Source organism: Poecile atricapillus, chromosome 1, assembly GCF_030490865.1.
Source record: "Poecile atricapillus isolate bPoeAtr1 chromosome 1, bPoeAtr1.hap1, whole genome shotgun sequence".
NCBI lineage: Eukaryota > Metazoa > Chordata > Aves > Passeriformes > Paridae > Poecile > Poecile atricapillus.
In genome coordinates, this window is record NC_081249.1 from 113,315,844 (window position 1) to 113,333,667 (window position 17,824).

The window sequence follows — 17,824 nt, forward strand, 5'->3', positions numbered from 1 at the left end:
TTATGAACAAAGCAGAGATGATACAAACTATAAAGTATGAAGAAAAAACACTCATTCAGATCATAATAATTTGCTGCATTATTTGACTAATTAGTTTTAAGCTGTAAATGAATTATGAGCTTTACTCATGGAAAACCAGCCTAAAAAAGCCAAAATTTAAATATTCCAATCACAGTTCAACTTGAGCCCAGCAAATAAACAATTTTTTGGCTACAGTCACATGAGTTTCTAGGAGTTTTACATAATTCTAATACTTTATTTCTGCACCAAGCTTTCTTTTCGCTACACATGCCTTGGTAGCTTGTTCTTTAAAAAAGAGTTTTAAACAGACCTCCTACGTTTAAAAGCATCAATTATTGTTTACACCAACAAATCAATTAATCAATTCAATTAAATTCATGTACTTTTTTTTTTTTCTTTTCTACAATGTTTTCTCAGATGAAATGTGCAACTGTTATTCACTGCTTTTTGTTTAATTTTTTTTATTGACTACATAACTTGCATTAGGCAAAATTCTTTGATGTTTTGGCAGGTTTTGGCTTTATGGCCAGTGGACTGAGAGGCACATTTCCCTGGTCACTAAGCTGAGCTGCAGGCTGACAGCCCCAGCATGGGGTCACCCAGCCTGATCCAGCAGCTTCTGTTCAGGTTAAGGTGGAGCATCCCATGCTGGGCCAAGTGGCCTCTTCAGACTTCACCCCCATGGTTTCCATATGTTTTCAAATAAACCTCCCTGTTCTGTGTTTTGCAAATTGCTCTCTCAAGGCATGCAAAGAGAACAGACTTTCAGTTCTTCTCTTTGTGGGACGTATCTATGCATTTATGTATATATATATATATGTTTGTTTTTTAAAATTTTTTAAAATATAGCAGTACAGAGATATAGGTATGACAGAAAGAAAATATACATCGAAACAAAAAAAAAAAAAAAAAAAAAAAAAAAAAAAAGAAAAAGAAAAAAGGCTGTAAAGGGCAGGCTTTCTCTTAAGGTATTGCATTGACTGATTTGAACCAGAAGCCCAGACCCAAAGCCCTCAGGCATGCTGGAAGTTCAGTCCTGTGAATGCAGTAATTTATGCAAACTCCTAAATTACAGGGAACGAGCAAACCATTTGCAAACCATTTCCATATATTGCTAATTGGAGCATTTTTTGTGCATTTAGCTGTAATGAAACTGGGACCACGAGGACTCTGTAAAATACAAACCCAAAAGCAATAAAAACAAAGCCTTCAGGTTATCATAATTCTTCTGTAACAAAACATGTGTGGGCCACTGGTGATATTTTTTGTAACTGATAAAAAGCATTTATTTATTTTTTTATAAAGCCTTGATGTACAATCATTGCATTAAGTTTCTCAATGGCAGGGCTGGATCCTGAATAATGAGAGCTGTAAAAACACCAGGGTGTGCATAGCTTTCTACAGTCTAAGTTTCAGCTGGACAAAATTACATTTAAACACACAAAAGTATTGCAAATACTTGTGCTGGTGAATCTCAGCTGCTGCCTTTTTATTGTTTTGGGAGATACTATTTTTAGATTAAATATGTGCTAAAGAATCTCTTTAACTATGTATTTGTTTATTAAATCGATCATTTGAAAGTTGGACTCCATCTATTAGTAAAGTCACACAGCCAAATGCATTTGTTTTCTAATTGTGTAACATTCACTGGAATTAATAGCACACAAATGGTACATATTCCACTGAAATATTTCAAAGATTATGTTGATGTTAGTTATAGAGGCTGGAATCTAAAAGAATGCCACTTGATTAATATTATTAGCACACCAACTGTCTTGTACTTTAAACCACAATACAAAGAAGTGATTTTGAGTGACTGACAAAGCTAAAGATCTTCTCTTGATAAATTAGCTAAACAATTCATTCATAATTTTGCAAATTCCATTATCTGATCTGTATTTTGATTTTGTATTTCACACATACAAAAATTTATTCACTAATGTATCGCACTGCTTTCCTGACTGTAGAGAGAGATGTTGTTGTTTAAGAGGAACAGCATTTTATCAAAAAGCCACACGTTCTCATCCATCCAAGAGCTAATTGCCTGAAATTCTTTACTTCTTCCCATTAAATCAGTGGGAACTTCACAACTGATTTCAGTGACAGCACAAGCAACAACCCTGACATGTGGTTAGAGACTTCGCATCTAAAATGTAAAGACAAAAGAAAATACATCCTCCACCAGGCAGCCATCCCCCAATGTCCCACCTTCACAGGAGGCAAAAATCAAACTTTGCTGATGAGGAAAGCATTCCTCCTCATTCAGGCTCCTGCCATTTCTAGCTGACAGGCTGTGGTGTGCCATCATCTGTCTCTGTCACTGCTTCCAGTGGCTCCCACTGCGAGCCAGCCACGAGCATCAATCCTGAGCCCGGGAGTTGCCAGCTCTGAGGTGGGAAAGCCGCCTTCCCCGAGCTACCCACTCCCTCTGAGCCAGGCAGGAACAGCACTCAGGCAGGAAAAGCAGCCTGTGCAGAGCTCTTGGGGTCTATCACAGCGTGAGAAGGTGAACTGGAAAGTTATGTTAACAAACACAAAGGGAGGAATGAACGCTCTGACCTTATGGATGGCTGCTGGTGCAGAGGGTGCTCCTGCTCCTCAGGGAAAAGGACTGGTCATTTTTACTCATTTCTCTTCCAGCAAGTTCCCCCAGAATGAACAAGCCTTTATTTGTTAGGAAATATTCACTGGAAGTTACAAAAGCCTTCTAAGCAAGCTTTTGATGACTCTCCAATGAGAATGTTTAATACCTCTATCAATAGTTGTCTGCATAACTAATTTTTTTTTCAATCTTTACACAAAATCGCAGTTGTCACATCTCTTCATGCGTTCAACTTGACAAAAAGGGAACTCTTAATGGGACCTGGTGTGAATGATTCTGCTCACATCCAAGAGTCTCCAGTACATAACAGTCAAGTACATCTCACTCCAAAAATCTTCATAATTACTAGAAAGAGGAAAAAATGATACATTTTCTTTTTTCCTTCAGCTAGAAACTTTCTCGAATTACTGCAGGACATGACTGTTATCCAAAACCAGTAAGTGTTTCTGTACTGTTTACAGAGAGAACATATAACACTGTTTATTCCTTTCAGTTATTTTTAAGTCAACCTTTGGACACAGATTTTCAAGTAATGGAAAAACAGTGTATAGGATGTCAAGAAACACAACATCAAACACCACAAAACAAGGTCAAATGCCCCAAAGCAGATTTACAATCTGCAAGGAAAGACCAAAAGTCTTAACTGTATCAAAACACATCACCCCTAAGATGTCAAGAGAATTCCTCAAGTCCTAACTCCCAGGAACTTTTTTCAGTCTCCCACATGATCCTGCAAGATCAGTTGAATCCCATATAAAGTCATGGATGCATAACCTTGTGTCCACATGTGTTTGGGCAGGGGCGTTGGGAATCTGATGGACTTGACCAAACTGATCCAGGCTAAAATCCCCTTCCTGCCTTCAAACTTCCAATCTAGCAAGAAGATAAATGTAGAAGGCAGGAGCACAACTCAGAATCCAATGTGCCTAAGAAAAATAACTCAGGGGAGCACAGAACCATGGAATCACAAAGGTTGGAGAAGACCTCCAACATCCTCCAGTCCAACCTTTGACCAAACACCATCCAGTCCAACCAAACCATGGCACTGAGATGTCCAGGTGTTTCAGAAACACTGTCAGGGATGGGGACTCCACCACCTTCCTGGGCAGCCCAGTTCAATGCCTGCTCACCCTATGAGGGAAAAACTCTTCCTGCTGGCTGACCTGAACCTTCCCTGGCACAGCTTGGGGCTGTGTCCTCTTGTCCTGCTGCAGTTCCCTGGGAGAAGAGGCCACTCCACACCTTGCCACAGCCTCCTTTCAGGTAGAGCAAAGGTCTCCCCTCAGCCTTCTTTCCTCCAGACCATACAAAACCAAGAAAAGACCTGTAGGTTGAATGACTGCTCCAACCTCGTGGATGTGCAATCTGTGGATGCACATCTGGGGATCTGATGCCAAGGGGCAAGCAGGAGGTGACAGCTTGGCTGTCCTGAGTGCAACTCAGACAAGGAAGCTTCCCAGCAGATGGATAACTGACAAGCTACAAAATAATCCCTAATTATGAGAGAATTTGGGATAGAGAGCATGCTAGGTTTTAAGGCAGTCATTTAAACACACAGGCTCTGGAAAGTAATTATTACACAGAAAAAAACAACGCATTCAATTCCAAAGAAGCCTTTAATCCATGTTTAAATAAGCTCTTTACTAAACAGGCTTGTGCCTGAACACCTGCTTTTACCACAGGATTTGGCAGTGCTTTGTGTATTTTTCAATTAAAGACTAGTATTTAACTTTTGGGGGGAAGCAGGGCCTTCTTGTTCAGGGAAGAGATTAAAAATTTAAAGGTTAGGTTGTTATCACACTGCAGATGTGGATCAGAGGTAAAACTCAAAATCCAGTTGAGTGAAAACTCCTGCAAGCTGTATTACTGTCATCACGTTTCAGATTTGCTGTGGATTAGAACAGATCAGTGGCACGGCTGCAGTGTGAGGGCGAACAGGGATTAACTTTTACCCAGCCCAAAAAGCTCTGCCACCCTCTTCCTCCAAGCCTGTGAGGGATCCATCCTCTGATTCCCTCCTCTCGCCTTGTGTAAGGGGCTGAAGAAAGCAGGGAGGGGAGGACTCTGAGTTCTGCTGCACACACACACCTCCTCCCTGGCCACAGCAGCTGCCTGCCCATGAATACGGCATGAAGCAGCTGTTCCCAAAGGATGAGGATGACAAACTGCACCTCTGAGTCATCCCTACAAAGGGAAGCCGTGGATGTGACCGTGGTTTCTATGTCACATCACTGACAAGTGCTTTATTTCATGTCCCTCTACCACAGACGCTGCAGAGAAGGGCTCAATCCACTGGACAGAGGGCTTTTTAAGCTCAAAAAAAAACCAAAAACCCAGTCCAATGAGTTCAGAACAAGGTGAAGTCTTTTTGGCTTTCAAGTTCACAGAATCACAAAATTGTCAGGGTTGGAAGGAACCTCTGGAGATCTTCCAGTCCAAAACCCCCAAATCATTTCCATAATTTCTGAGAAACTGTTAGGTACATACCCAGAGTCCTTGGAAATTCAGTGACACAAAGAAAAATCAGGGAAACATTATTAAAATGCTGGCCAGACAAAATTCAGGGAGACAATTCATGCTTTCCTCTGAGAGGAAGGCTCTTGAGAAAGCAACAAACCTTTTCTAGTTCAGCTTCATTTAGACAGGGCTCCCGGAAACACAGGAGATGTGTCACTGTTTACTGTACCTCACATCAGCTTTCAATCTCTCAGTGTAATGCAGTTGTTATGACAATTCTAATATTATTATTTGCAAGCCAATTCCATGTGAAACTGTGACAGGGACCTACCCAAACATGGACTTGAAGCAGTCACCACATTTTTTCCCCAGAAACACGAATATCTTTAGCAGTTGGGCACAGACTAAACTTGCATAGAGATTTACATCCTCCTTTAAAGACACCATTGACTCATACTCCAGTCTGAACTAAAATCAGTATTCTTTCTTTTCTCAGGAGAGCCTCTTACTAACTTTTTTTTTTTTGAGGATACTAATTGGAACATTTAGGTTTCAGTGAAATAAGTGTATTTTATTTGTTATGGTGATTTTTTTTTTCCTCTCTAGTCTCTTTCCTCTCATTCTCCTTCTTATTCTGACCCTCTTATAAAAATGCTTTTAGCTTTCTTCCACCATCTGCTGTGGTTGGTGTGGGCAGAGAAAAGACAGAGAAGCTGATTCCCCTTTTACTGTTCATTTCACTGCCAGGTCATCCCCTCAGACAGTGTGAGGAACAAGACTGGCATTGCTTATGAAATGCCACACACATATAAAAATTTCACATCTTCCTAATTCCGTCCTTTGCGTTTACAAATATTTGTTATGAGCTCGAGGTGAAGCCTCTGGACACTCAAAGTCTAAAAAGTCAGAGACATTATACACTGCATGAAAGTAGCAGCTGAACGAGGTTATTAATAAATAAATAAGTAAATAAATAAATAAGTAAATAAATAATGAAGATGAAGGTTCATTAGCTGTGGTTACCTGAGATTTTTAACCAGCTATTTCTTCAGCTGAAATGTTCTGGTTCCCACCCAGCCTCCTCCTCCTTCTCCCCAGGAAAACTCCAGTCTTGCAGCTGCAACAGTGATCTCATGCTCGTGGTTAATACACCTTGACTCCACTTCAAGTCACAGTCCCTCAGCCCTGTTTCAGTTTTCCATTTTATCCTTTTGGGAGCAAAACCTGAAAATTCCTAGAACAGATTTGAAGAGTGGCTCCTTAAAATAAACTGCCCAGAGCTGTCATCTCAGTATTAGGATCACATTACCAAAATCAGAAAAAAAAAATACTGTTAGACCTTCAGAAAGTTCAAGATGTTCTGGCATCTAAAGAGGCACATTACAGCATCTGGAGATGCTCCTGTTGAATCTGAATTGTGTATTTGCTTGTATTTATTTTTATAATAATAAGGACTACACTATGCTATTCATTAGGAACACAAAAGAGGAATTTTTACTTACTGGATTCTATAGCATCCTAATATTAATGTGGCAATAAAAAAGTGCTACAGAAGACATTTATAAATAAACAATTCTATATGTGCATACCTAAATCTCAGAATTACCTCTAAAAGAGATAAAGGGGCTGGTCAGATAAGGTCAAATTCTGCATAAGTGACCTCTGTATAGGGTTGCAAAACATCAAAGAACATGCTTAATATTTGACTTTTATATGTTTGCCACACTTTAGGTCTTTTCTTAGCTCAGCTGGGTAACAGATGACCATTTCAATATATTTTACTGCTTTACTATAATCAACTCAGAGATTTTTCTTTTTTTTTTTTTTTCTAGGAGAAAGAAAGACCATTTTTTTTCTTCTTAAAACAACAGGTTTTTGTCCGATCATCATTATGGGGGGAGACAGGGGAATGGGACACACCAAAAAAAGCTGCATTTCTAGATGAGAGCACACTGCTGGTGGAAGGTTTTTGGTCCCTTGTTTAGTGGCATTTTTTTAAGGCAAGAGCTGGGCAAACAATTTATTCTGTTATTCTCCTTACCTTAAAAATGTCTACCGCATCAAAAAAAGGTATTTTTAACACAGAACTAATTATTGTGACAAATGATTCCCCTCCTCCAAATTGGAGGACAGATGAATTCTTCCTAAGATTTTGAACTCCTGATGACAACCTTATTCCTACTGACCACTACTGTTTAGGATGAGCAGTGGGAATTACTAATTTCACGAGGTTTCATGCCATTTCACATGCTCAATTTACTAAAATTTAAGTATGTGAACAAAAGCAGTGTCACTTAAGTGAATTACCCTGCTAAAAGCACCTGAAGTCAAGTGCTGCTCTAAACACAGCCTCTAAAAATACATGGTAATTTACTAGAAAATTTTGAAGCTATCATTCTGTAAAACTTTGGTATGTTTTAGGGTATAAAGAGTGGTCTGGATATGGTGATGGATAAACTGTGTTATTGTTAAAGCCCCCCACCCTTTTCTGACAATTAATCATTGTTAATAAAAAGTATTATAAAAAAACAACTAGAAAAAGGTCCCTGTACGTCAGTTAAGTTATGATTCAAGAAAGCACACAGCTTGGAAAGTAAAGTGCATTACTTCAAGCATATTGTTGAAGAGAACTGTCCTGTATCACTTCTGCAGCTATTCAGGCCTGGCACAGCATCAACTTTTACCATATGGCTTTTTCTTCCCTTGCTGAAAGTGAATCTTCCTGTCAAAGAGCAGCTGTTCTAAATTATCACATCAAATTTTAACCTTACAGTAGACAACCACTGAACCCACAGAGCCGTGACGGTGAAATGGTTCACCTCCTTGACCTGCGAAGGATTTGTCACTGTTTAGGTCTATCCCTGCCTCAGAACAACACCTAGGCTAATTACCGGGGTATCTGATGCAGGTGCTTAAAGCTGAAGATACAAACAAATCCAAGGCAGGGAACTTTGTATTTTCTCTCCCTAAAGAGGCTGTGTGAAGTCCAAGTTATTACTTTCCCGGCGTGCCGTAAAGAATAGCGCTGCGATTTCAAACGCCAGGAGGAAGAGATGCTAGGAATGAACTGAACGTTACTCAGTTTGTCATCCAAGAAACAGCAAACGCCGACACTTCTCCCGCAGTCTGAGTGCTTCAATAAAGTCTGCTATCAATTGCTGCTTATTTAGATGTCTGCCAACAGCATGTTTTGACAACATCTTGCGCTTCACGCTGAGGAGCAGCAGACTCAGAGAAGATTCTCCTCGTCTTGTACTCGTCTTTCAAGATGCTCCTTACTCTGAGAGCATTTTCAGACTTGTGTGCTATCAAAACTCACAGCTCTTGCTGCAATTGCTGTCTATTTAAAGCCTAGTGCCAGCTGCCAGTGCTAATGCAAACCCCTGTTAGCCTTTGTAAGTCCCACTCTGGAACTAATAAGGGGTTGTCAAATGGCTCTGTAAACTCTGCCAGTGGCCAAGAAACCAATGGGAAAAGTTCCCTGAATTCCCACTGACAACGCAATCTTCGTGCAACTCCAGGATGGAAAACTCACCCAAGACACGGCAAGCGAAATGTGCTGAGGATGATACTCATTGTTTAGCCTTAAATCTTTTGAAAGCCTCCAAAGAAGGGAACCCATCACAGTGAAAAGGTTAAGGAAATGCCAGCGAGATCCCTTAGGATTCTCAGTGACAGGCATCCAGAGGTTCCTGCAGGAAAATCCTGCACACAAATTCAGTGGTAGTGCTCTTGAACACGTGAGTGTCAGAGAATTAAGGCAAATATTTCTGTGTTCAGACGAGTAAGCAAATGTTTCACAAACTTGTTAGAGTCTGGGTTCCAGGCAGTGGGCTGTGGTGTGTTTGAGAAGGAATTCTGTCAGGGCTTGGAGTGGAGTGGTCATTTTGTTGTTTGAAAAGCAGGTAAGGAAGACAAGGAAAAAACTGTCAACACACCCATAAAGTGGCAGAACAAACAATTATAAAGTGATAACATATCTGGATTAAACAAACATACAACTATATTAAGTTGCATTTTGTGAGTCATTAACACTTTTGCAAATATTTCCTTGTTTCTGAGTGAACCTATCCATTCCCCACTTGGTTTTAAATACAAAAATTCAATTTTAAATTATCTAGTCCTGCCTATATTGACACTGTGGTACTGAACAACTTGGAGAGATGTATTGCTACGTTTTCTAAGAACACTTAACAGTATGTTACATTCAAGCTCCTAATCACTAAATGTTAAAAACTTTATAGTAATATTTATAATCATGTTTTAAAATACTTCTATCACAATTTCCAAGAAATTTAGTAAAGGCTTTTTCAAGAAATTAAAAAGGGCTGAAAGAACACTTTTCTTACATGTATGAAAGAATGTGCATAATATTGAATTAAAAAAACAAACTCTTCTCCAATTAATTTCAGAATTCTTTTTTTTTTTTTTTTTTTTTTTTTTTTGTTCAGGATGTGACAAATGTGGTCAAAACCCCACAACATTGTGCCCAATAAATTTTGCCTTAAACACTTGCATTTTTACATCTACTGCTTGTAAGGAACAAATTGGAGAATATTTTCCAAATTTGTAAATTTTTTGTCAGAAAATGTTACATAAAAAGTTGGCTGGGATCTTTAGGAAGTACTGAATGCAACATAATTCTTCTCCCATAAAAATCATCTGGACATCTTTGACATAACTTTTGTAAGAGTTAAATAAATTCTAAGCAGGAAGGTAAATCCTTCACTGTTGTGCTCTGTTTATGTACTTATAGAATTATAAAGTGGATAAAAACAATGAATATTTTACAAATAAAGTTATTCATAATTTATAGCTGCTGTCATTTTAGTTTACCAGCTTGAAAGATTAAGAGTCCTTTTAAAAAGCATCTCTCCTGCTTTTTAAAAATCAAAGCAATACAAATCAAAGAAATAAAAAACACACCTCAGACCTCTGCTTTAAAAAATTTGAATCCCCAGCTTTTTCAGATTTCATGTAAAAGGAAACTTTTCTGATAGCTCCATTATTATATTGTATGGTCTCTGTATGATCAGTGCCTACATTTTATTAAATATAATTACTCCTGTGCGGAGTCGGAGAGCTAAGGCCATGGGTTTTTGCAGTGTAACACATCCAAGACAATTAATTCCAAGGGAAACTTTGCAATTGCAAAAAAGCATGTGTCTTCTTCCTGTTTTCACTTGCACAAAATTCAGTAGTTCCTCACAGTATCTTTTTCTCTTTACATGTAAAGTCATAGGTTTTTTTTCCCACTGATCTAGAAAAGTAAAAATTAGATTTACTTATGCAGAGACAAAATGGTTATTTAAAGCATAGAAATAAAAAAGAAGTCTGGAGAAATGCTTTACTTCCTCAGTATTAATGATATTTTACATATTTTTACTTCAAGTGCAGCAGTCATTCCACTCAAAGAATTAAGCACTGTATGTGATGGTTCAGATTTAGCAGCCACAGATGGCATTCCTTTCATATCTCCAGAAACTCAGAGAGAAATATGATTTAGGAGATGCTCACTGCACAACTTAAAGCACTGAAAAATTTAGTGTTAGGGGAAATTTTGTGAAGTCATTTTTGCAATAACCAGGCACAGTGGGTGAACTTATCCTCTCCCTCCTTTACCCCTCACTCCCTTTTCTCCCATTCAATCCATCTGATTAATAGCTAAAAGTTAAACACATAAGGAAGAACTGTTGATTTACATTCTTTTTCCTTCTGGCTTTGTTATAAAAAATGTATCAGTCATTCATGATTAAAACTTATAACTTTATTACAAAGAATTACATAGGAAATTTACAGTTCAGACTTACTCAATTGCAGCAACTAAAATTTAGAACTGTATCTTGAAACAACACCATGCAGAAAATATTACTCTGTGCTTTTTGAGTCATTCTGTTCAGGCCCACCAATTTAAACTTTTCATTTGATAACCAGAGCCAGAAAATTTGGTTTTGGTCTAGAGGGTCACACCTGTTGGAAGCCTCCAAAAGAGCATTCAAAGCCCACTCACAGTCCCACATGGATAAACAATTGCCCACTGCATGCTTGCTAATTAAGCATATTGTAATGAAAAATAACCTTCTCCATGCCCAACTGGTGTCTTTCTGAAGTGCATGAAATAACCAACAGAATAGACATATTCAGGATGGTAAAGATTTATTAGTCCAAACCTGTCAGTGCAGGATTTCTTTTATCATCTGATTGCTGCAATATTTTAAAAAACAACTCCTGAAATGAGGCTTCCATTATTTCCCTGAGGAGCCTTCTAGATCATTACAGAATTACAGATAGATTTCTGCCATTTATCCTACATTTTGCCATTTATTTTGGTATCAATACCACAACTAACCAACCTTCAGACAGTGAGATCCATTTCTTCTTAGTGTTCAAAATAAAACTGAGTCAAACTTTTCCATGTACAGATCCCTCACTGGGCAGGTGATGTGAATGCTCCTTTTTTAAACTCAATCTCTGGGCTGTTCCAAGCTCTAAGCCACTGTCTGATCTCCTCCTGCACTTGAAATTTAATAGTGCACACAAGACTCATTGCCTTTTTCATAAAAATCACATTGTTTACTTTGAATACGTATAGAGGCAGTCAAAAAGGATGAGGTATAGAGCAATTAGTCTGTCCTTTAAAAGAAGGCACTAGTAGAGAGGAAAACTTCAGAAAAGAGGTATTAGAGATGAGATATTAGACATGAAAGAGATCTTGAAATTTGTTAGTATAGAAGCTGAAAAGGGAGCAGTTATTTCCTCACTATACAGGGACATGGAAAACCTTATCCCAGTGACTCTAAAAGAGAAGGGTTAAACACAGCAAGAAATTATGTTTTTCACACAAGGCAAGGCATAGCATTCATTGCCATAAAAATTAAGAGACTAAAAATATAACTGAGTCAAAATATAGACAAGTTACCAAGAGACTGGTCACTGATTCCTAACGAATATAGTCTTTCTTACAAAATGTGTCTTAAATCTTAAAAAGCAGTAGATTGGCAGAAGCTTTACCCATGAAGTTTTATATCGTTTCTTATACTTAGTTTTCTTAGGAGGATGCCATTAGTCACTGTCAGACAAAGAATACTAAGACAGATCTGACCTGATCTACTCTGATGAGGAACAAATTGAAAAGATGATTTTTTTCTTGTTGACTGAGGAGCAGGATGGAGATTACTAGAAAGCATTAAGCTTAGTGGGTAGTTCCAGCCAGTAGGGGATTTTTCCCTCTAATTAAAACACACTAAGAAAGAAGATGCCATAAAAATATAGTTTGGCCAAAGTGGCAAGAAAATGTAATTTATAAAAGACATTGTGAGGAAAATGTCCGGTTCAACCACAAAATATTATGGTAAGACTAAATACAATCACTGTGATGCTAAAAAAGCTGTAATAGCAAAAAGACTACAGTGTATGATATACACCATTTTAATTAACTAACATATGTATTATGTAAGGGGGAAAACAAGTATGAAAGGGTTGCTCCCCAGTACAAATAATTTCAGACAAACATAATCCTTCCAAAACACTGAGCAGGTGCACAAGCCTTTGCGAGAGGAGATATTAAATCTTAAACTGTGTAACCTAAAGCGTTAACAAATACCAGAGTTCCTCAAAGTGAGGTCTAAAATTCACTTCTAAGAAATCATTTCTCCACACACTCCCAAAAAAGAAGACAAGGATGGTCACAGTGCAGTTCTTCCACGGACTGACAGGTAGGGATGTTGCTGCTGTACATGTGAAAATCAGGACACAGAACAGAACAATATTCCACCCAGCAAGAACTCGTCAGCTGAGCTGGCTTTTCACAGCTTGCATACAAATCTGTTCTAAAAACATGCACCAGTAACAAACAACGGTCTGAGTTTATGTTGACTTTCCCTGGTTGTGCAGAGAAAAGAAAGCAGTCAAGGAAATTTGTGAAATTTGTGTTATTTGGGAGGCCATGACTGTGCCCAATTTTCCATGACAAAGAAAAGCTGTTCTGAATGAAATTTAAATAGGCTGATCTTATATCATTAAGGTCCTTCACTTTAATCCTCAGTAATAATCTCGTGCTAATGCAAAATTACATTGTTTATAAAAACAGCATTATGGAAACAAACAAAATCAGAAACAGTCTGAACACAGGATCAAGTAGTGATGGACACTAAGCTCATAAATGCTTTCAACTACTGAGAAGACAATAGCCTCTGCTACTAATTACTTCTTCAGACTTCAACTGAAAGTTACTTTTCCTAAATTATGCGTTTATTCTAGCCCATGCTTGTAACACCATTTTGGGGTTACATTGCCACAGTCCTGATTCTGCTGTCCTTTTGGTGACAGAAGAAAACCAAAAACCCAAAACAAACAAACAAACAAAAATCCTAAGAGATTTTAACTCCCTAAAAGATGGAGCAAAAGAAGGAGAGGACAGAAGAAAAGGAAAGATGCAGGAGCAGCTTTGAGCCTGAGGCCAAAGCTGAACTGGTTTTCTGAGTTTTCCAACTTCTGCTGCGCCACCAATGCTGACAAACGTGCGGTTTTGAGTTCCTGCTTTTAAAGAGCCACTTCAGTCACAGCATACTGAAACAATCTGATCAATATGCCTTCCAATAAAACTTAGCAGAACATTCTGTGTTAAATCAGAATAAACCAGAAGGACCTGTTGCTATTGTTAATGGCTTCTTCGTATATCAGCCCCTTGATCAACAGTGAGTGAGGAAGATAAAAAATCAAACCAGAAAAATATATTCATTCTGTGGTGTGATTTTCTCTGTAGAACTCAGCAGGAGCTGCCTTGCCTGCCCCAAGCATTTGAGAACTTGATTTTAAGAAAAGTTTAGCCTAATTTATTTAGCTTTACTTTTGCACAGTTGTAGTCTGTCGCTTTCTGGAGCATTTTCCTCTCTGAGCTCACGTGTAACTGAAACTCTAAACCAACAGCTTTCAACCATTTACAGGAACACAGGCTCTGTAGCAAGCAAGAATATACACAGTGGATAAAAGACTCACTCATCTTTTAGCATTCTAAATGCTGTAGGAGCCCCTGGATAAAGCATTTCTGAACAATAGAACATCCTCCCCTGAATTCAGCTCTTAACAGAAGAGTTTACTTTGGTTTTTTTTATAAGTAACAGTATCTAACCCAGAAAAGCATCCTCGGATCTGGCTACTCAATTTATTCAAGGGCAAAAAATTATTTAAAATCTACTTAAAAGAAAAATCAAAGCAAGAACACTCTTACACCTTTCCCCAGATGTTTCCCCTATCATTTTCTGAGAAAAAGTCATGACTATGGTTTGTTGGGTTCTCAGTAACTCCCCAGGACTTACTTGTCTGACATAAGTAGAACTGATTAAAAAGAAGTAGGCAGTGTCCCAACCAGGTTCAGAATACTTTAAATTTCAGTTTTACACATGCACAAACCCTACACTAAACATCTCAGCTATTCTGCTTCCAACCATGGGATTTCCAGACATTACTGTTTAATTTTTACTTATATATTTAATGGAAGACCCTTCGCCACAGCCAGCACCCTTCAAGGCACTCTGTGAAAAGACTGTATCAGCACAAAACTTCAACATGTAATTTTATAAAAAGCATAAAAATGTTAGCTGCTATCATCTTGGTTGATATTAAAATTAGTAAATACAACATGAATTTTTCTAAGATTTAAAAGACCAAATCTGTAAAAACATCCAAATCCCCAGTATATTCTTGTTCTTGGGAGCATTCACATAACCACAGTTTGCAGAAATCAAAAGTTTGGAGAAAATGGAGTTAAAATACACGAGTATTTATGAATAAACTCCAACTACTAATCTTCCAAATGTATCTGCACTTAGTAATTATGCTACAGGAGCAATACCACATGTTTTTTACCAACCAATCCCAATTAATCAACACAGCTCAGTGGCAAAAGTCTTCTATCGAGACACAGTTTAAAAGACAAAAAGACACTGGAAAAAAAAAAATCACTTTTTTGACACCAACATTTACGAAAACCATTGTGAACTGGAAGAAGGTCCAAGAGTGGTGAGAGAGGATAGATTTGCTACACAAGGTGTTACTAAAAATCAACTGTTGATTCTTACCAAGTATTTTTAGAAAATGACGATATTCACACAGCTTAAACAAGCCCCATCTCCAGGGCAATTTTACCACCTAGTTGATTCCTCTCCAGAACCTGGAGAAAAGGAGCACAACCCAACAGAGGGAGCGGGGCCGCGCGGGGAAGCCCCTGCTCGGAGCAGAGCCATGGACACGGAGGGCATCGTTACCTTGGCACGCAAAGCCTCTCTCTTCGTAGCCAGCGTTGCACAAGCACTTGCCGATGGGCACCAGCCACTCCCCCTCCGTGCTGCAGTACATCTTGGGGGGCTCCTCCTCCTTGGAGTGGTTGACACAGGAGCCCCGCACCTCCACCAGCGACTGGGAGTCCATGGGCACCGTGTCTGGGAACATGGCCAGGTTCTTGACGGTGAAAGGGCACTTCTTGAAGTACACCCGCACCGACACTAAGGCAACGCACGCGCCCACGTCTTGGAAAGCCAGGTAAAAGCCTTTCCTGCTGATGGGCCCCACCTCACGGATCTCTGTGTTCAGCTTGAGGATTCGGTCGCCGAGGTCCATCTGGGTGAAGCTCTCGTCGGCCGCGATGGTGTCGATCTTTGTAAACTGGTGCTCCTTGAACTTGACCGAGTGGTCGTCATCCGACTCCATATAATACAGGTTGAAGGTCTCCTTGCAGGTGCCCAGGACCAGGGGGATGCTGTTGCAGTCCCTCAGGGTGAACTTGAGCTCCACGTAGATCTTCTGAGCCGAGTTGCGCGGGATCCAGTTTGTCCGCAGCCAATTGTTCTGGCTGTGATCCATGACATTGCACACCTGGTAAGTTCTGATTGGAGTGTAGTGCTCGTCAACACCACTGATCTCTTCCCACTGGATTAAAAAATGAGAAAGAAGAAAAGGAAATGTTTTAGGATTAATTACTATACCAACAAAAATAACGTTTAGACCAAAAGCTGTGAAAAAGCAAAAATAACTTTGCTTGGACATCACTATGAAATAAACAATAAGGTCTGGCTGAACCTCCTCTCACTCTTACTAAAAGACAGAAACATCTTAAACGAACACAGAATTCACAATTAGTAAGTCAGTTTTTACCAAGTTACTTCAAGGTGGATGAAAGAAATGCTACAGCTGCTTTGCATTACTAAAAATGTGTGATTTCCTAAAGAATAAGCAGTGCTGTCCCTTCACCCACAATTCTTTATGTCTTCATGTCATTACAAGAACTACACTCACCTCAAATGGAAGAGATCCTCAAGGGCAACACACATTTGCACTGTTAGAACCAGTTTTATTTCTAATATTAAACAAAAGCCAACAGCTCCAACTGGAATTCCATACAGCCACAATAAAATGTTACAGTTTCACATTTATTCAAAACACTACAATGGATTTTCCTTGGGATATATGTAGTCCAGACAAACAGTAGCTCCAGAAACTGGGATAAGCTGGACTAAGAATTGCTACCAATTTACCATATCTTGATAAATTGATTCTTCTGTGGACTACATAGGCTGTGACACTGGAATAATTTTTGAAGAACACAGGGTCATGATTTTTTTTACAGCAGTCATCAGCTGATAAATTCTCTTAACCCAAAATATGAAGGAAGGGGCATCCTACTTGTGAATTACTCGCATACCAATCCTACATGGCTTCCAAAGTCACACTTACCAAAGAGAAATACTTACCAACCACAGAAAAAAAATTAAAAAACAACAATAGGTAACAAAAACCACAAAAAACCCAAAACAAAACAAACAAAAGAACCACAAAAAAAAACCAATAAAAAAACCCCACAACAAAAACTGGACAATCAAGTCACACCCATTTCCTAACTAAGATCTCAGTCAAATAACTGTTTTATATAAGCCCCTTTTGTTACAGGACTTTAGCATAGTGCAGACAGTAGGAGAGGAAAGAACTCTTCCCAGTACAAAGACAAAAATCGTGGTGCAGAAGTGCTTACAGTTTCCTGGGTTTACAATGCATGTATATCACACACATATACAAAGTTAAAAAAAACATGGCCATATCACAGTAGCATCTGAGAGCTCCCAATCCACTAATGTAAGGAAGTTTTGATCTGACTAAGAGCTGGTCTGCACAATGAAATTGTCCACACACCACTGAAGATATGATTTTAAATCACTTTTTAAACCAGCAGATAAAAGCAGTATAAATACTCTCCTTTAATTGAAACCAAGTTTACTGCAATTCACTTTACATACCTGACAATACACAAGTTTTATCTCCTCCTGCCTAGTTCAACAGAGTTTAAAAGACAATCTTGGATGCGCCTACAGCAGCTGATGTGCTGCAGCATGCCATGACAGAATCCATTTCCATGAAGAGCCGGCAGTGCAGGGACTTTGTGAGTCAAAATTACCGCATGAGCTCATGGCCACTCGAGCGCTTGGCACCAGCCACACGAGGATGAGCTGCTGCCTGCAGAAGAGGCAGCTGGACCCTGGCTCCCAGCCTCTGCCAGCTTCCCAAAACTGAGTGAAGGACTCTCCTCTGACAGATGTCCTTGCACAAGCCCAGGCCCTGAGCCAGCGATCTCACCCTGCCTCAAAGGGCCATAATTGCCGCCAGTGAAGCTGGATGCACTGATTTGTCTGCAGCTCTTACCTGGACAAATAAATACTGAATAACAACACCTGGATGAAACTAGACAGGCTTATA

The 17,824-nt window shown here is 39.1% G+C and overlaps 1 protein-coding gene across 1 annotated transcript in view; it reads right to left on the reverse strand.

Annotated features, from left to right (window-relative positions):
• Window positions 1-17,824, reverse strand: part of EPHA3 (EPH receptor A3) — a 177,501-nt gene that overhangs the window by 107,927 nt on the left and 51,750 nt on the right. The window contains exon 3 of the mRNA XM_058859742.1: window positions 15,346-16,006. Coding sequence (XP_058715725.1) covers window positions 15,346-16,006 — 661 coding nt within the window. The remainder of the gene's footprint in view (window positions 1-15,345; window positions 16,007-17,824) is intronic.